Genomic DNA, 20,396 nt, shown 5'->3' on the forward strand with positions numbered 1-20,396 from the left:
ATTTATGTCTCAATCTAGCCCCGTAAAACGGAGGGGAGAGGAATGCAGCAGCTCACTGTAACACAAACTCGTCTCAACTCTTGAAGAATCCAAGTGAAAAAACTTGAACCCGAAGTCTTCCTGAAGTAACTGAAGACTAAACTTGAACCTGAAATGCAACCAGAATATAAACAATACAGATATCTGGGAGGGGCTATGGATTGATCAGCTATGATTAATGGAAAGAAAATTATCAGGTATGAAACCTAATTTTACCTTCCATTTCATCATGCTGATCAATCCATAGACTGGTGGGATGTACCGAAGCAGTACTCACCCAGGGCGGGACATAGCAATCCCTGATCGCAACACTGAAGCTCCAAACCGGGCCTCCGCCCGAGCAGCCACAGTCAAGCGGTAATGCTTGGAGAATGTATGGGCCGATGCCCAAGTTGCCGCCTTGCATATGTCTTCCAAGGAGACGGACCCAGCCTCTGCCATCGAGGCCGCCTGAGCTCTAGAGGAGTGAGCCTTCAGCTGTATAGGCGGCACCTTCCCCGCGGCCACAAAAGCCGCTGCAATGGCTTCCTTGACCCATCTTGCCACTGTAGGCTTAGCAGCCTGCAGACCCTTACGAGGACATGCAACCAGGACAAACAGATGATCCGATTTCCGGAAATCATTGGTCACTTCCAAGTATCTGATGATGACTCGTCTCACATCCAGATATTTAAGAGCAGAGTACTCCTCTGGGTAGTCCTCCCTACGAAAGGAAGGGAGACAGAGCTGCTGATTCACATGGAAGCGAGAAACAATCTTGGGCAGGAAGGAAGGCACTGTGCGAATAGACACTCCTGCCTCAGTGAACTGCAGAAAGGGCTCTCGACATGAGAGTGCCTGGAGCTCGGAAACTCTTCTGGCTGAAGTGATAGCCCCCATTTCAACGTCAGGTCTTTCAGAGATGCCCTCAACAAGGGTTCAAAAGGCGGCTTCTGTAATGCTCTTAGCACCAGGTTGAAATTCCACGCAGGCACCACTGAGTGCAGAGGAGGGCGCAGGTGCTTAACTCCCTTGAGAAAACGCACCACATCTGGCTGCGAAGCCAGGGAAGCATCCTTCAGGCGGCCCCTGAAGCAAGCCAGGGCCGCTACCTGGACTTTAAGGGAACTGAGCGACAGGCCTTTCTCCAGACCTTCTTGCAGGAATGCCAACACTGAAGAAATTGGAGCAGTGAATGGAGAAAATGAGCCTGCTTCACCACGCTGCAAAGGTACGCCAAACCCTGGCATAAGCAGTAAAAGTAGAGCGCTTCCTCGCTCTCAACATAGTGGCGATGACCTTGTCTGAGAATTCCTTCTTCCTCAGACGCTGCCGCTCAATAGCCAGGCCGTAAGACCAAAGGGGGAGGGATCCTCCATCACCACGGGACCCTGATGTAACAGACCCTGCTCCACTGGCAGCCCCACCAGGATTATCCGGCCCGGATGCTTTGCCAATCGGTCCAGCACCCTGCCCAACATGGGCCAGGGCGGGAACACATAGAGAAGCTCTTGTGTTGGCCACTGTTAGAGGAGAGCATCTACTCCCAGAGATCGAGGGTCCCGTCCTCTGCTGCAAAAGCGCGGCACTTGGCAATTGGCCGATGACGCCATCAGATCTAGGCTCGGCTGGCCCCAGCGCTTCGTGATATCCAAGAACGCCGAAGCCGATAACTGCCACTCTCCGGGATCCAAGGTATGGCGACTGAGAAAGTCCGCCTTGACATTCATGACTCCGGCAATGTGGGCTGCTGACAGCTGCTCCAGGCTCGCTACCGCCCACTGGCATAGATTCATGGCTTCCTTGGCTAGAGGGGCGCTCTTGGTACCTCCCTGGCGGTTGACATAGACCACAGCCGTGGCATTGTCCAACAGGACCCGTACTGGCTTCAACGCCAGTACCGGGATGAACTCCAAAAGCGCCAACCGAATCGCTCTGAGTTCCAGGAGGTTGATAGACCACTTTGCCTCTGCAGGAGACCAGAGCCCCTGCGCTGTCCTTCCCAAGCAGTGGGCTCCCCAGCCCGACGAGGCGTCCGTCGTGACGACAATCCACTCCGGGGTCACCAGAGGCATTCCTGCAGACAACTTGTCTGTCTGCGTCCACCAGCTCAGCGCCTTGCGCACTGCTGGGTCCAAGGGAAGGCGCACAGCATAATCCTCCGACATCGGAGTCCAGCGCAGCAGCAGAGATTGTTGTAGTGGTCTCATATGAGCCCTGGCCCAGGGCACTACATCCATCGTGGCCGTCTTTATAGAGCCCAACAGCTGCACATAGTGCCAAGCCCGAATAGGAGAGGCTACTAGGAACTAGTCCACCTGAGCCTGAACCTTGACAATCCGATTGTCTGGCAGGAACACTCTGCCCACTTGGGTGTCGAACTCCCAGATACTCCAGGGACTGAGTCGGGCGCAGCTGGCTTTTCTCCCAGTTGATGATCCACCTCAGGGAGCTCAAAAGAGCAACCACCCGGTTCACAGCTTTGCCGCACTCTGCATAAGAGGGGGCTTGGATCAACCAGTCGTCCAGATAAGGATGGACTTGAACTCCTTCCTTCCTCAGGAAGGCCGCGATGACCACCATTACTTTGGAGAAGGTCCGTGGAGCAGTAGCCAACCCGAACGGGAGGGCTCTGAACTGGAAGTGTCGGCCCAGTACTGCAAAACGCAGAAAGCGTTGATGAGGAGGCCAGATGGGAATATGCAAGTACGCGTCCTTGCTGGCCAAGGATGCCAGGAACTCTCCTGCCTTCACTGCCGCTATAACAGAGCGGAGGGTCTCCATGCGAAAGTGCCGAACTTTCAAGGTTCAATGGACCCCTTGAGGTCGAGGATAGGCCGTACAGAACCTCCTTTCTTTGGAATCACAAAGAAAATGGAGTAACGTCCCTTGCCAAGCTGATTTTCTGGCACCGGAACGACCGCCCCCAGGCGGATCAGATTGTCCAAGGTCTGCTGCACTGCCACAGCTTTGACCGGAGACTTGCAGGGAGAGAGTACAAACCCGTCTTTTAAGGGTCGGCAGAACTCTAGCTTGTAGCCGTCTCTGATGACTTCCAGCACCCAAGCGTCTGAAGTTATTGTGGTCCACTCGCCCATAAACGAGGACAGCCGTCCTCCAATCTGCACCGGGGCGTGGACCAAGGCCCCGTCATTGGGTACGAGACCGTGGGGGAAGACCGGAGGGAGCACCTCCGGGACGGCGGTCTCTGCGAAAGGAATGCTGCTTGGGGGAGAAGTTCCTCTTGAAGGAAGAGGGGGCAGAGGAGCCCGACCTGCCCGGGCGGTACCGACGGGCTTCCTGCAACCGTCCTCTGGAGGTACCAGGGCGAGTACTAGCCCGAGCCCTGACCTCTGGTAACTTCTTGCCCTTAGACGTGCCGAGATCGGTCACGATCTTGTCCAGCTCGACCCCAAAGAGCAGCTTGCCTTTAAAAGGCAATCTAGCCAGGCGGGATTTAGAGGCGTGGTCAGCAGACCAATGCTTCAGCCAATGCCACCGCCGCGCAGAGATTGTCTGAGCCATGCCATTAGCTGAGGCTCTCAAGACATCATACAGCAAGTCTGCCAAATAGGCCAAGCCCGATTCCAGGGCCGGCCAATCAGCCCTCAAGGAAAGATCCGAGGGGGAAGCCCGCTGCACCATAGTCAGGCACGCCCTGGCCACATAGGAGCCGCAAACTGAGGCCTGCAACTTAAAGCAGCCGCCTCAAAGGACGACCTTAAGGCCGCCTCCAATCTTCTGTCTTGGGCGTCCTCTAGGGCCGTGCCACCTTCCACTGGTCACGCCGTTTTCTTAGTCACCGCAGTGATTAAAGAATCCACGGTAGGCCACAGAAAGGCCTCACGTTCACTTTCAGGCAAAGGATAGAGGCGGGACATAGCCCTAGCCACTTTAAGGCTCGCTTCCGGGACATCCCATTGAGCCGAAATTAAGGTGTGCATGGCATCATGCACGTGGAAGGTTCTAGGCGGGCGTTTCGTCCCCAGCATAATGGCAGAGCCAACAGGGGCTGAGGGAGAGACGTCCTCCGGAGAGGAAATCTTCAAAATGCCCATGGCCTGCACTAACAGGTTGGGCAAATCCTCTGAGCTAAAGAGCCGCGCTGCAGAGGGGTCATCCGCTCCATCCGAGCGGGGATCCGTCTCCTCCAAGGAATCTGCAAAGGACCGTTGGGAGAACTCAGATACGCTGCCCTCATCTACATCGGAGGAGACAAAGTCCTCCAAGGCCTGGGAATCAACTCGAGGGCGTTTACCTCCGGGAACCTCAACCTCTTTACCAGACGAGGGAGCAGGGGCAGCGTTTTGCATAAGGAAGGCCTGATGCAGCAGCAAAACAAACTCGGGGGAGAAACCCCCCAGACTGTGCACTTCCGCAGCCTGGGCAACAGCCCTAGACGCACCCTCAACCGGCGCTCGCAAGAGCGGGGGAGAGACATGCTGCGCATCCAAAATGGCGTCCGGCGCGACACTCCGCGAAGGAGCCGCGCGGGAAGAGCGGCACTTAACTTTAGCCGCTTTGGTGCCATCGCCCAAATTAAGGGCGTTCATGGCATTAATGTCTCCAACCTCAAGGGCGGCCCAAGAAAAAGCCGTCCGAGCCGCGTGGCTGGCCAAGATGGCGGAGGCGAGGAGCGGGGGATGGGCGTCTATGGCAGGAAAAACCGCCACGCCGGACGAAGGACCGGGACATTCTTCGGTCATGAAACTGTCACCCAACAAGGGCGAATCAGGCTTTAAGACCCCCGCATCCCCTCTAGAAGCGCTCAAGCGATCCGGGGAGCGACTCTTTACGCCCTCGCCCTCCGACGCCATATGCCACGTGGAGATAAATCGGGGATCCCCTGCCCGCTATACAAAAGGTAAAAAATTACCTGCATTCCGCTCCGAGCTGTAACGACCTGGTGTCCCAGTGAGTAGCTGCAATGAACGTTTAAATAAACGTCGAAATAAACGCCTTTAAGGACGTTCCAAATTTTTTTTTTTTTTTTAACGGAGCCAGCGGGAGGGGGGAGAAAAGGAGGGACCTGGCACCACCAGGTTTGCACTTGCTCAAAAGAGCCCTCAACCCCAGGCACTCAACAAAACCTAAAAATTAGGCTTGGAGGCCTAGCCAGAGCTGCTGCTGTGTGTGACCACCACCTGCTGAGATAGAGAACATACTGAGGAGTTTCCGGCAGCACATGACCACATATAGGGAGGCAAAAGTTTGCTCTCTATCTCCACCTGCTGGTAGATGGACACAACCACCAGTCTATGGATTGATCAGCATGATGAAATGGAAGGAATGTTAGACTTTAAGAAAAGATTGAGAGAGGATTCTAATCTACACACAGGGAGAGACTGGACAGAGAGGGCATGCTCTTGGGGGGGGGGGGTAGAATTCTGGCCACAGGGAGGGGCAGGACACAGAGAGGGGGTGCTGGGTATGAGAGAAGGAATGGAAGAGATCCTTGCCATGGGGAGGGACAGGTCACAGAGAGGGTGTGCTGGGCATGAGGGAAGAAGTGGGGGAAATCCTGGCCACACTGGATCACAGGAGAGGGGGGCAAGACAAAAGAGAGAAGTGACAGGAAGATGCTGGGAGGGGGTGAAGAGAGGGATCAGATGCTGGGCTAGAAGGGTAGAGGGAGAGAGACACTGGGAAAGGTGGAACCATGTGGGAGAGGCCAAGGGGTTTCAAGGAAATAAACGCAAGGAAGATGGTACTTACAGGGGAAAGAAATATGGTAATGGGGAATAGATTGAAGGTGGAAGGGAATGGATGGCTGGGGAAGTAGAGAGATGGGGAATAGGAGAACTAGTGTGTGAAAAGGAAATGGAAATCTGACAGGTATCTGAAAATTAAAACAAAGGAAAAGGGGTTAGGATAAAATTTGGGTGGACAGAGAAAAGAAAAAAAAAGGAAGGAAAGAGCTAAAATGGAAAGGTCAATATATCAGAGGCAAGTGAAGTGAGGGAATGGAACAAGAGAGGAGAAAAAGACAAATGGACAGCAGCTGCTTGAAGGAGAAATAGCAGAAAGATTGGAAAGTTCAAAAGAGAAACTGGACCAACATGATGGAAAAAGAAAATGACCAGACAACAAAGGTAGAAAAGGTATTTAATTTTGAATCTTAACTGAAATATGATAGCTTGAGAAATATGCATAGCGGATGTCACTTTCCTCATGAGCTAAAGTGTTTCTGTTTCTATTTTGAGTTGGGAGGTGCTGGGGGAGATGTGGAGAATAGGGGGAGGAAGGGGGTGGGGCAGAAAGAAAATTTTGTGCCCATCCACTTTGGGCTCAGGCCCACCCAAAATTGGCTGTCTGGCTACGCCACTGCCCCCCCTCCCCCCAAGGTTCAGGGAGGGCTGGAGATCTGGTGGGTCTCCAGCCTCCCCAACTCCCCAGGAAATGGTTTCTCCCTTATATGATGTGTAGCCCTGCCCAGTGGGCAGGGCTGGGCACCGCCATTTGTGGCGTCGAAGGAAGAGGAGGGAGGCAGGCTGCGTCCCTCCTCCAACCAAAGTAGGGGGGCAGGTGGGCGGCGGATGGAGTGACACCATCACACAGGGACCCTTGCCAATGCTGGGGGGTGGGTTGGGGGGACCGGCAGTCCAGCAGACCTCCAGCCCCCCTGTCACTGGGGGGGGGGGGGCTTGGCGGCATCCACTGGACCACCAGGGACCCTTTGCTGGGGGGTTGGGGGGGCTGGAGACCCACCGGATCTCCAGCCCTCCCTGAACCTGGGGGGGGGGGGAACCAGAGGTCCGCCAGACCTCCAGTCCTGTCGCTGGGGGGGTGGTTTGTGTCGTCGGGGGGAATGGGGGCCTGCCAGCATGCAAATGCAGTTGAGGACGTCCAAAATTTGGATGTTTCTGTGACGGGGCAGTAGAGGACGTCCAAATTTTGGACGCTTCTGCAATGGGCAATTAAGGACATCCAAAATTGGATGTTTCTATGAGAGACGTCTTTCTCACAGAAACATCCACTTTTGGACGTCCTTAACTGCCCATTGCAGAAACGTCCAAAATTTGTGGAGGCAGCACCATTTTCTTCCTCTGATTCTTCCTGGCTTTCTGCAAGGGGTGTCGCGGGTGGCTTCAATGCAGGGGCAGCTTCAAGTGCTGTATCTGATGTTTCTGCCAGAGTTCAAGTGCTCCTGCTACTGGCCTCCCTCCCTCCCTCCCTAGAGCCTCCCTTTTGACTGCAACGCCTTTGTTCATGACAGCTGATTCCCACGCCCCCTCCTTCAATCGTTCCTCCCTCCCCCTCTGATTTCCACGCCCCCTCCTGCCCTCCTTCTCCCTCCAATTCCCACGCCCCGTCCTTCCCTCCACCCTCCCTCCCCTTCCGAGTTCCATGTGTGTGAGAGACAGAATGTTTGCATTACATTCGGGCTGTTTTCTGTACTCTCCGCCCCTCGCCCCGCCTCTGACTCCTCCTCCTTTCTGGTTCTGGTGGAGGCGGGGCTTGGACTTTTCCTCTATCAACAATCGGGCTCTACTGCACATTTGCGGGTGAGTCGGTCCAAGCTCATTTATATAGATTGATGCTGTTAATAAAATTGTAAGTTTTATGTCAAACTGAACCTGCTTTACACCATCTTGAGTGAATCTCTTCATAAATGCAATTAATAAATCCCAATAAAATAAACAAATATGGTGCCCCCCCCCCCCCCCGAGAATCAGTGTTCCTGCTCCTCAGAGGCGGCTTAGTGGGTTATGATAGTGTCCAGTGCAGCAGTGGAGGATAGTGCCCTGGAGGTCTCATTGCGCGCTAGTGACTCCCTCGATGACTACGGAAGCCCTGAGCAGGTGTGTGCTTCCCTCCCTCTCACCAGTGGCTCCCCCTCTGCCTGCCCACAGATCAAAGGAAAATGCTTGCGCTGCAGTGGAGGCAGGTGGAAAATGTAGTGGGGGCCTCTTCCTCTGGGGGAAAATACAGGTCAGGGTCTAAGCTGGGTTCAAGAGTGAATGTTCCTCACCATGGGGGGGGGGGGGGGGGGGGGGATATCTATGGTTAGGTATACCTTGTCTGCTCAGGTGGGGTCCCCATCTCAGGCAGCCTTGGTCCTTGGGGCTGCTGATACCAGAGGGCAGGCCTCAGTTTGGGTGAAGGGAGCAAGGGTTTCTGCTTCCCAGGCCTCGTGGGCTCTTCCTCATGCTTTGGAGTTCTCAATTCTGATTCCACAGCCTTGGGCCCTGCCTTCTCCTGTGTTGGGTGTTGATGGCAGTAACAGCAAGTATAGGGGACTGATTCTCCCTGGGTCCGTTCCAATGCCTTCCTGTACTTGGGGGTCTCCTGATCTGGGGCTTACATGTGCTGGCCCTTCTAGTTTATGGGCAAGATGGCCCACAGCTAGTCAGTAGCCCTTGCCTGGCCTTGGGTTGTATGGGGGTGGGGGGATACTTGGCAGCCATATTGCTGGTCCCCATGGGTGGGTTTTCCCTCAGCAGGCCCATTTGGCCCTTGGACAGGTTTCATCATGCCACACTGGTGGGTGGCCAGCAACAGCCTGGACCTTCAGGTGCTGGTGGGACATCCCAGGGGGAGGAGGCACTAGCGTGTGCCCCTAGAGCTGTTTCTGCCAATAACTGGTAGACAGGAGCTACAGACGCCCAGCCAGGACCTGGCTGTATTGAGATCTGAGACAATATGGTGTCCAGTGTCAGACTATGGGTCCCAGGCATCTCTTCTTGCCCGGGTCTTGCTTAAATAGAGGATACTATTGCATCTTCGGCAAAGGGCATGACAGGAGGATCGACTGAGAAAGGCTCTGCTGCGGACCCTGGTACATCTACAGCAGGAGCCAGTGCATCTGGATATGGTTCAGTGACTTCTGCTAAGCAGGAGATGGGTGCTAAGAAAGGTAAGGGAAAGAGGCATAAGAGTTCATCATCTTCTTCTTCATTTTCTTCTGCTTCTGTAATCCTGTCACCATAGTCTGGGGTGGCTCGGTGGGTGGGAGGTGGGGAGCAAGCTAGGGGTCCACAAGCTTTGGTGGCCCTCTTGGAATTATAGGAACAAGTCCCGCATACCCTGTGCAGGAAAATAAGAAAGAAGGTGTGTTTACATATTTTTAATCTGATGGAAAGGAGAATCCTCAGGAAGAGTAAGAAGGTGACAAAAAAGCAGAATGATAGCAGAAAAGCGAGGAGGGTGGCCAAAAATATTGTTAATTGGATGTGCTCTTTCCTGAGGTTGGCCAGCGTGTGGGGGCATAGAGACCTGGGTCAGTATGGCCTGTTGTTGGCTTATGCTGACATAGTGTTGGATGCCTTCCAGTGCTAAGGCGGATGGTTGTGGCTCAATTCTGACAAGGCTTTTCATGACAAAATGGAGGAAAACCTCCACATGTCCTGGGGAACACAGGATATTAACCTGTGGTTAACACATATAGCCCCTTGATTGCAGTCAACAGGTGTGCCTAGTTTGGGTAAAGCTGGTGCTTCTACATCTGGAGTCAATCGTTCCTTTCACACCCCAGGACTCGGTGGTGGGGCGTCTGGCTCGGGCTCTGATGTCAGTTGGAGATTCAACAGAGTGTCCTGCCTTTTTCAAGATTGCAAGTTCCATCACTCCTGCACCCTATGCTGTCAAGGTCACTCAGCAACTAAGTGTCCCAAGAAGGGACCAGGAAGCACTCCCCCAGCAGGGAAACAATGTTTTTCTCAATTCAATGCTGACCCATCGATTGAGAGAGATGGTGACTAAAAAACTGAGAGATGAGCTCTGCTTAGGCAGAATTGCCAGTCCATTCAATTTCGATCACTGCCCATTTCTGGTGTTGATGCTTTCTCCTTTGTTTGTAATTCCAAAGAAGGAGCCTGGCAAGTTTAGGCTAATTCATAACCTCTCCCATCTGACAGGTAAGTGAGTCAATGATAGTATCCTGAAGGAACTGTGTTTGGTGCAATATATTTCTTTGCAGTAGACCTGGTATAGAAGTGTGGTGTGGGGACAAATTTACCAAAATTTGACACTGAATCAGCCTTTTGGTTGTTGCCAGTACACCCTTTTCTGTTATTAGGATTTTCAATAAACGCATGCCTATAGGCTGCTCGATTTTGTGTGCATACTTTGAAGTTTAGCTCCTTTGTTCACTGGGTTACAGCTCAGAGTGCAGACCCGGATAAAACTGTACACTACTTGGATGACTTTCTGTTTATGGGTCCAGCGAACAGTAATGATTGTATCCGACTCATGGATGCGTTCATGGAGGTGGCTAGGGACTTTGGCATTCTGCTAGCTGAGGATAAAATGGAGGGACCTGTTTCAGTGTTAACCTTTTCAGGCATAGAGATTGATGCAGAGCTCATGGTCAGAAGATTACCAGAGGACAAAGTGTAGCAACTGGTGACACAAATTCAGGCTCAGAAAGTTCCCTTGCATATTGTCCAGTCATTGTTGGGTAGCCGCAACTTGCCGTAGGGTCACCCCGATGGGCCATGCCTTCTAACAGTGATTGGCCTTTACGACAGCTGGCAACAAGAAACCTCATCACTTTGTACATTTGTCTGCGGGTGTTCACCTGGATCTCAAAATGTGGCTGAAGTTATCGGTCTCAATGAGTCTTTAGCATTTCAGAGTGCGGAGATATCCAACATCAATCTTGAACTATTTACAGATGCAGCTGGTGGTCTAGGATTTGACATTTATTGTGGTGGTTCCTGGTGTGCTGAACCCTGGCCCGTACCCTGAATAGACTCTGGATTGACGAGGAATATCACCTTTTTGGAACTCTTCCCAATAATTGTAGCTTGTGAGATCTGGCCCAACAAGCTGAGACACAAGAAAATTCTGGTGTGGTGAGATAAAAGAAGGGTAGTTGGTTAACAAAGAAGTAGCTAGATGTTTGCTTGTGAATTCTTTAGTCAGAGAGTTAGTCCTACGTTGCTTGAAGCTGAACATATGACTTTGAACTAGACATGCACCTGGTGCTACTAACAGACTTGCTGACACCCTTTCTCATTTTCAGTTTCATACTTTTTGGACCTAGTCATCTCTAGGAATGACAAACATTGTCTTGTGTTTCTCACTTTGAGTATTTGTCTTGTGGCTGTCTTTCCAGCTTTTCTTCTTAACCATTGGAGCTGGGGGTCTTTGACACATATCAAAGATCCCTGTGGTGGACAGCCACGCTACAGAGGTTGTGGCTAATGGGGGATGAGCCACAACTGTAGGTAATGGTAACAGTGGATTATTTGGTGGGTCACAAGACCCGGTTAACGGGCATGGAGGCAAGGCGAAGCAGGAAAGACTGAGATTGGTGGCAATAGACTGCAAAGAACTTGCTGCTCAACTGACAAGGCGAGCAACAAGGGAGCTGGGTATTCCTGAACATGCTAACTGTAGCTAAGGGGTGTTATTGTTCAGAATTAAGTTTACAAGTTGAAGTGTTATGAGTAAACAAAAGCTGCAGCCTACGTTACTTCCAATGAGTGTGATATGGAGTTATTTCAATAATGTGGGGACAGTTTACGAATAAGTTTGAAATGTTAACTATTGGCTACAAGGTAAGGAGTATTGGGGTGATATGGATGTCACTGGTGAGGCAGTCCCAGCTCCAATGGTTAAGAAGAAAAGCTGGAAAGACAGCCACAAGACAATTAGTCAAAGTGAGAAACACAAGACAATTAGACAAAGTGAGAAACACAAGACAATTAGACAAAGTGAGAAAGTTGCAGTGAGCAGGGGAAAAATTATAGACAAAGAGAATCGGAAACCATGATCTCCAACTAATTACAGAGTGTTATGTGATTTTGGGTTAATCAAAACTCTCTTCCTGGTTGTTTTCATTGTTACAAAAAAAGGGGGAGAGGGAAGAAACACATTCCTTAACCAGAAAAGTAGAAAATCACAGAGAACAAGTAATGTTAGAAATGGTGCCTCCAGTGAAAATAAACTAATCAATTAGGAAGAAACTACAAATACACCATGGGTCAGATATTCAAAAACACTTTATCCACATTGCAGCAGCCACTATCTGCCAATATTCAGAGACACTATCCCAATAGTGCCACTGAATATTGTTACACACCACCTCATGGCAGAGAGAATGTGGCATGTGAGTGTTCTTCTGCCTCATTCTATGGAGAGTTGATGATATTCAGCCATTACCTGCAAAGCTATGCAGATAAGTTAGGCCAGAAAAAATATTGCTATTCAGATAGCAACTAAATATTGTCACTATCTGTAGAGTGATTGGTGGACAACACTGGCCATGTATAAGCAGCACCACTCATTTTCTAGACAGCAGCAGTGAATATACAGAACAGATCTAAACATTATGGCCAACATTTTAAAAACACGCTGACAATATGTTTGAATACAGACCTATATATGCCTTTATGGAAACATATAATCAAATTCCAAAGCTGATAACAGTAGATACAGCCCCCCCCCCCCCCGTTTACTAAGCCACACAGCAATGCTGACACAGCCCATTCAAAGTGAATGGGCTGTGTCAGCATTAACACGTGGCTTAGTAAACAGGGGGCTGAGGATATAAAGGACAACAGATACAATGCACTTCTCCCTTTACTACTCTTATGTTCTTATGTACTACAAATGATTCCAAATAAATTATTGAAAAAAAAGAAAATAAGAAATACAAATGCAAAATGCACAACATTATCATGGATTCTGATGTGATGACTAATATGATTCTGGGCTCAATTTTTGAATCAGAAGATGCATGATTCAAGGAGGCAGAGTATTTTCCAGGTAGTATTTGATACACAGAACCTTTGCCATTTTTTAAATCATAAAATAACTGATCTAAAGAGGTTTCTTTTTGTTTTGTTTTTTTGCAATTTTCTCATTAATCTAAAAATTGGTCAGATGTTGGTATCTAATAACACATCCAAAAATGTCTGCATGACTCCTGTCCTCCCTAGAATCATTGCCCTAGTGTTTCCAAAATCAGTATCTCTCACCTAATAAATGTATGCAAATTTCATTTGAATCCCATGGCTAGCTTTAGCATGTAGAAGTTCTGACCTGGTACATAATGGGGTTCATTTTCAAAGCACATAGATTTACAAAGTTCCATAGGTTCCTATGTAACTTTGTAAATCTAAGTGCTTTGAAAATATACCTCCACGTCTCCAGATCTAAGGTTTCTCTAGGAGTTCATACTCAGATAAGCTCATGCAAATTCACCCAGCTATAACACTATTATACACAAACCTCGGGATTCAGATGAGCTGCTGGAAGGGGCCAGATCTTATTGATGGCAATGTCATTCGAGATACTGCTTAAAATTCTCTGGATTACAGAGTGTTTCAACTTAGTACAAGACTCTAGGGGCTAGAATTATTTTCTGTATTTTGTACACATTACAAACCAAATGCTTGATGCCATTCTGTCCCAAAGTGAAATGCTTAAGGTATCTGATAAACTGAAGAGAGGGGGTATATGCTTCTGTAGCCCGATCCAGCAGAATCACTCACACTTGTGTATGTATAGATATTTCAGCACTTGGCTTCTGTCCATGTATTGATCTAAATCAGCAGGTTGGATTTTGCACATCGAATACACTTAGTTACAATTTCACTGGCTCTGCCAGGATTACTGCCAAAGCACTCTGTGCCTATGAAGCATATGAGTAACTAACTCTTTCTATCCTAGCATCTGAACCTCTCTAGAGCAACCAGCATCATTTCAGAATTCAGGAAAGTCTGCCTTCTGCTCAGACACTCAAATCTGGATGTATCGGATGATCTCGCAGAGGTCATAACCTGTCACAGCAAAAGTGTTGCCTTCAGGGTCACAAAAACGAGAGCCGCAGATCTGCACATCAGTGACACACTCTGAGTGGCAGTGTTCAATCTGTAAGAAGAAAAGAGGAATTACAATGCATAAACAAGTGGAGCAAGCAGAGCATGACATAGAATTCATGTCCTCTGCATGTAAATTTGTATATGTATGTGTCTGTCTGTGAATATGTATTTGTGTGTTGGTGTATCAGTGTTTTGTATATCTGGTCAGGAGATAAGAGGGGAAGGAAGTTGGAAAGGCAACTTAATCACTGTGTTACAGTGAATTAGTGTAGGTATACTACAGCTGTTGGAACTGCTTCTCCCATAGAAATGTACTGGGGCATTATTTTGGAGGAGCTTCAATTCTCTTCTCCCTCCTCACCACCCACATGCGGAAACTTCACTTCAACAGCACAGAAACTTCCTCTAAATCATCTCCTCCCTTCCTGTGATTAGAGCTGCCTTCCAGATCTCCAGCTCCAATGTCTTCCCATTGGCTGGATCCTACCTACTCTCTGCTGCTAGTTACAGTGGAAGCAGACGTTGTATACCAGGGTACAAATTATATTAAAGTGATAGGGTAGATCAAATTGGGGGGAGGGGTAGCACTATACGTTAAAGAAGACCTTGAATCAAACAAACTTAAAATTCTGCAGGACACAAAATAAACCTTGGAATCCTTATGGATAGAAATTCCTTGTATAAAGAGGAAAAGGATAGTGATAGGAGCATACTACTATCCACCTGACCAGACAGATGCAGAAATGCCAGTAGAAATCAGGGAGGCTAACAAACTGGGTAACACAAGAATAATGGGTGATTTCAATTACCTTGATATTTATCTATTTATTTGTTGCATTTGTATCCCACATTTTCCCACCTATTTGCAGGCTCAATGTGGCTTACAATTTTCTGTCATGGCTTTCACCATTCCAGAGTGCAGATAACAATTGATATTATATAAAGAACATGGATGATATAATAAGAATCAGGTAAAAAAAAAGAAAACCTTCAATTGGTATTACATATAGAACATGGATAACATAATAACAATAAACGATCAGGTAAAAGGAGAAAACATTACAAATATTAAGTAAGTGATATATATAGCATTACAGTTCTTATTGTGGGTCATTGTAGTATGCCTTGTTAAAGAGATGAGACTTCTGGGTTTTATGGAAGTTAGTTAAGTTGTGAACTATTTTCAAGTCAAGTGGTAAAGCATTCCACAGCTGCGAACTAATGTATGAAAAACTGGACGCATGTATTAATCTGTATTTTAGACCTTTACAACTGGGTAAGTGAAGATTCAGGAATGTGCGTGCTGATCTTTTAGAGTTCCTGGGTGGCAAGTCAATTAGGTCTAACATGTAGTCCGGGGCATCTCTGTAAATTATTTTATAAACCAAGGTACATACTTTGAACGTAATACGTTCTTTGATAGGGAGCCAGTGTAACTTTTCTCTTAAGGGTTTGGCACTTTTGTATTTTGTTTTTCCGAATGTAAGTCTGACTGAAAAAACCTGGAACAGCTAAAAAGGTCAAAAATTTACATCATGCATGGATGTTATTCAAAAACACCATCCTGGAGGCCCAGATCAGATACTTCCACTTATTATTCCCCTCTACTCTTAATCTTTCTCAGTGCTACGGCTCTGAATAAAGTGTATGTATTTATCAATAATTTGTATATCACTTTTCTAACACACTTAACTAGTACTATGTTCTCAGAAATAGGATATTTCTGTCATCACCTCTGACATTAGGGTGGAATTACAGATAGTAATCAGGGCCCAGAAGCTTTCTGCCAACTCTTGTATCTGGATGGTTACTGTTAAAAAAAAAATTTTGCACACTTTCCTTTACCATTGCCGTTTCAATAATTTGAGTCTTATTCTGATGTGTAAACAGCATACAGTATGAACATGGGCAGAGAGCAAGCCATCAGATTTATAAATAGGACAAGTGTTAAGTATCAAGAAAGGCAAAAAAAAATGGTAATCTAACAGCAAAAGGATTGACATGATCAAAGCTGATTGCCTCGACTGCCAAACAGTATGGCAAGCTAGGATGATGTCAGCATGCATAACAGAAGTATAATTACTGGAAAAATACCACTGTTCTAATTATTGGAATACTGTGGAAGCTGCACCTCCAGAATGACAGAAGGTAGAGGCAATCCAGATGAGGGCTACTATACCATAAAGTTTATGAAGTTAAACTCAGGGATCTACACATCAGTCTTGAAAGACAGGAGAGAAAGGGGGACATGATAGCAATTCAAATACTGTATCTCCAAGGTAAAAAAAAAAATATTGCATTTATTGAAAGTTTTGATTGATCATTGATCAAGTGTTAGTTTCATGCTCTCAAGTTTCACATGCATTCATAACAAGCCATGCCCTTTCAAAGTACCTCAACAGTGTCTGATTCTGGGGTTTTGATGAGTTTCCATATCTGTACAAAGGAATCTTCAGCTCCAGAGAGCAACTGGGTCAAGAATGAAAAAAAGAAAAAGAATGACAGGAGTCAGTTAACATACAGCTTAGATATTCATGCACAGTATGCATGCCTGACATAATAAGTAACCAGGTGTGGCCCAAGGCAATTTGCTGCCTGAGGTGAGGGATGAGATAGTGCCCCTGCCCTTCCCCGGCATCTTGCCCACCCCCCCCCCCCCCCCCAAACTCCCTCCTCAGAGCTACAATCAGGGAGTAGGATGGTTGGGACTGACAGGAAACTACAAAGTGACAGAAGCCAAGCATTTAAGTTTATTACAAAATCATGAAAACACAAACCACATATATTTATATATTATATGCACATAAATCTCCTTCCATTTTACCTTCCCTATCCTTGTATACCTTCCCTATTCCAATTCATATATTCTTGGGCATTGTTGTCACTGTGTTTATCACAGTTTATAATATTCCTCTTACATGTTCTTTGTAATGCTTTTTTTTTTTTTTACTATGTAAGCCACATTGAGCCTGCTGTATGTGGGAAAGCGCGGGGTGCAAATGTAATAAATAAATAAAACCAAAGTGGAACAGCCTAATGGAACCAAACTACACCAGGGTTGAGACCTCTGGTTCTGGTGGCTGCTGGGACCTAGCTGCACACCTCTGAGGTCTGTAGTGAGGAACTCAAGTACTCACAGAGAATCTAGAATATAATTATTCATTCAAAGAGCATTTCCAGATCAACCAATAAAACTCTCCCAACAAGAGGTACAGAGCAGAAATAGAATGTTTCACTTTACAACTCATTCAAAAAGGTGATCTTTATTGGAACAACTCAAACGACTTGACACAGCTGCTGTATTATGGCGTCAAAACGCCCGCTTCAGGAGTCTTCCAGTGTGCATTGTGCAGAGGTAGGCACTATTTCCAAGATCATATGCAACCTTAAACGAATAAAGTTGGTCCAAAGTCTGTGGATACGAATGAAATTTCTGTCAGCTGAAAGCCAATTTTTCTTAACCTGTTAAGTGCCACTGAAAATTAGCAGTTAGCCCCGAACAAGCGATATAACCAGCCAGGAGCCGTTTCTGGCCAATTAAATGAAAATGCTTTAATTGTCCTTTTTTTATCAGGAGGTTCAGATATGGAAAGGAGGAGGAAAAACCCTTATGTATAACAAAGGCAATGGACAAGAAAGTGAGGACTGCACAAAGAGGATCTCGGGAAGTCTTTAATATCAACAGCTAAAAAATGACCCGACACAGCCGTGTTTCGGCCCATAAGCCTGCATCAGGGGTCTATTGGATCCACATACAAAATGAGATAAATAAATAAATAACAAATTAAATAAACGAGAGTGACATACAAAAAATAAATAAAATTTAAAATTTTGCATTGTAAACATTCATAAGTTTAAAATAATTGTAACAATCTAATTATATGGAATGATAAGAAATAGAACAACAAACAATCAGATTAAACTGAGATTTAGATCAAATAAACAATCTACAGATGGTGAAATGTGGAGACATTTTTTTCTTCTGTGGATTACAAAGAAACAAACATGGTCATTTGGTGCCCAGTACAAGCAAGCACCCCACCCCTTCCTTCCCTCTTCTGGCCAGGTAACTGAAAGACAATGAGTCATGCAATTCACTGTTTTCAATAAGTGTGTTCAAAGAAGCTAGTTGGAGACTTTTTTAGGCTGCAGCACATTTCCATCTGTTGAGAACTAATTACCATTTGAAGTGAGCTAGGCTATGAACCTGGACAGAGAGAAACAAGATTCTGTAGCCTCAAGGCAGGAAAGGAGAAAGCGGAGATACTTACCAGGTATTCTCCAAGGACAGCAGGCTGATTGTTCTCACATGTGGGTCGATGTCCGCATCGGCCCAGGAACCGGCATTTTGCCAGCAAAATAAAAACAAAGTTTTGCTAGAGTCTTCTAGCGCGCAAATTGCATGCACCGCGCATGTGCGGATGACTTCCCGCCCGTCGCGTAAGCGTGCTTCCTTAGTTTAATCAAAAAGCATAGAAGCAACAAACAACAAGAACAACTCCAAAGGGGAGGAGGGCAGGTTTGTGAGAACAATCAGCCCGCTCTCCTCAGAGAATACCTGCTACAGGTAAGTATCTTCGCTTTCTCCAAGGACAAGCAGGCTGCTTATTCTCACATGTGGGGTAGCAACCAGGCTCACTCAAAACAATGACCATTGGTCAACTGGGCCTTGCAACGGCAAGGACATAACATAGATTGACCTGAAACCATAAACTAACTGAGAGTGCAGCCTGGAACAGAACAAAAATGGGTCTAGTGGGGGTGGAGTTGGATTCTGAACCCCGAACAGAGTCTGCAGCACTGACTGCTCAAATCGACTGTCGTGTCGGGTATCCTGCTGAAGGCAGTAGTGAGAAGTGAATGTGTGGACTGATGACCACGTTGCAGCCTTGCAAATCTCCTCAATGGAGGCTTTTAAATGAGCCACTGACGCAGCCATGGCTCTAACATTATGAGCCATTACATGGCCCTCTAAAGACAGCCCAGCTTGGGCATGTGAAGGAAATGCAATCTGCTAGTCAATTGGAGATTGTGCATTTTCCGATGGCGACTCTACTACTACTCATCATTTCTATAGCACTACCAGACGTACGCAGCGCTGTACACCTGAATATGAAGAGACAGTTCCTTCTCGACAGAGCTTACAATCTAATTAGGACAAACAGGACAAACAAGAGATGAGGGAATATTAAAGTGAGGATGATGAAATAAGGGTTCTGAACTCTCCTCCTGTTTGGATTGAAAGAAAAACAACTGGGTGGACTGTCTGAAGGGCTTTGTCCACTCCACGTAAGGGCCAATGCTCTCTTGCAGTATGCAAACTGCTTTCACCAGGGCAGGTATGAGGACAGGGAAAGAATGTTAGCAAGACAATTGACTGGTTCAAATGGAACTCCAACACCACCTTTGGCAGGAACTTAGGGTGCGTGCGGAGGACTACTCTGTTGTGATGAAATTTGATATAAGGTGCATGCACTACCAAGGCCTGAAGCTCACTGACCCTACGAGCTGAAGTAACAGCCACCAAGAAAATGACCTTCCAGGTCAAGTACTTCAGATGGCAGGAATTTAGTGGCTCAAAAGAAGCTTTCATCAGCTTGGTGAGAACGACGTTGAGATCCCATGACACTGGTTGAGGTTTGATAGGGGGCTTTGACAAAAGCAAACCCCTCATGAAGCGAACAACTAAAGGCTGTCCAGAGATAGGCTTACCCTCTACATGGCAATGATAAGAACTAATCGCACTAAGGTGAACTCTTACGGAGTTGGTTTTGAAGCCAGACTCTGGTAAGTGTAGAAGGTATTCAAGCAGGGTCTGTGTAGGACAAGAAAGGGCCTTGCTGTCACACCAGAGGGCAAACCTCCTCCACTTGAAAGAGTAACACCTCTTCGTGGAATCTTTTCTAGAAGCAAGCAAGACTCGGGAGACCCAAGGAGGCAAATTCTAAGCTCTCAACATCCAGGCGGTGAGAGCCAGAGACTGGAGGTTGGGATGAAGAAGCGACCCGTTCTGGGTGATGAGGGTTGGGAAAACATTCCAATCTCCACAGTTCCTCGGAGGACAACTCCAGAAGAGGAAACCAAATCTGACGCGGCCAGAAGGAGCTATCAGAATCATAGTTCCGTAGTCTTGTTTGAGTTTCAGCAAAGTCTTCCCTATTAGAGGTATGGGAGGATACGCATACAGGAGGCCTGTTCCCCAATGTAGAAGAAAGGCATCTGACGCTAGTCTGTCGTGGGCCTAAAGCCTGGAACAGAACTGAGGGACCTTGTGATTGGATTGAGTGGCAAAAAGATCCACCGAGGGGGTGCCCCACGCTCGGAAGATCGCGCGGGCTATGTCCATGTTCAGCGACCACCCATGAGGTTGCATTATCCTGCTAGTTTGTTGGCCAGACTGTTGTTTACGCCTGCCAGGTATGTGGCTTGGAGAAACATACCATGACAGATTGCCCAAAGCCACATCTGGACGGCTTCCTGACACAGAGGGTGAGATCCGGTGCCCCCATGCTTGTTGGTGTAATACATGGCAACCTGATTGTCTGTCTGAATCAATATGATTTGGTTGGACAGCCGGTCTCTGAAAGTCTTTAGAGTGTTCCAGAT

General features: G+C 47.5%; 1 protein-coding gene across 2 annotated transcripts in view; it reads right to left on the reverse strand.

Moving 5' to 3' along the window:
- Nucleotides 1-8,059: 8,059 nt before the first annotated feature.
- WDR54 (WD repeat domain 54) overlaps nucleotides 8,060-20,396 on the reverse strand; it is a 112,493-nt gene continuing 100,156 nt past the window's right edge. For both annotated transcript variants that reach the window (XM_030190913.1, XM_030190912.1), the window contains exons 9-10: nucleotides 16,185-16,259; nucleotides 8,060-13,839 (exon numbers count right to left, since the gene is read on the reverse strand). In XM_030190913.1, the coding sequence (XP_030046773.1) occupies nucleotides 13,708-13,839; nucleotides 16,185-16,259 (207 nt within the window). In that variant the 3' untranslated portion in view covers nucleotides 8,060-13,707. The remainder of the gene's footprint in view (nucleotides 13,840-16,184; nucleotides 16,260-20,396) is intronic.

This window comes from Microcaecilia unicolor, chromosome 2, assembly GCF_901765095.1.
Source record: "Microcaecilia unicolor chromosome 2, aMicUni1.1, whole genome shotgun sequence".
Classification (NCBI taxonomy): domain Eukaryota; kingdom Metazoa; phylum Chordata; class Amphibia; order Gymnophiona; family Siphonopidae; genus Microcaecilia; species Microcaecilia unicolor.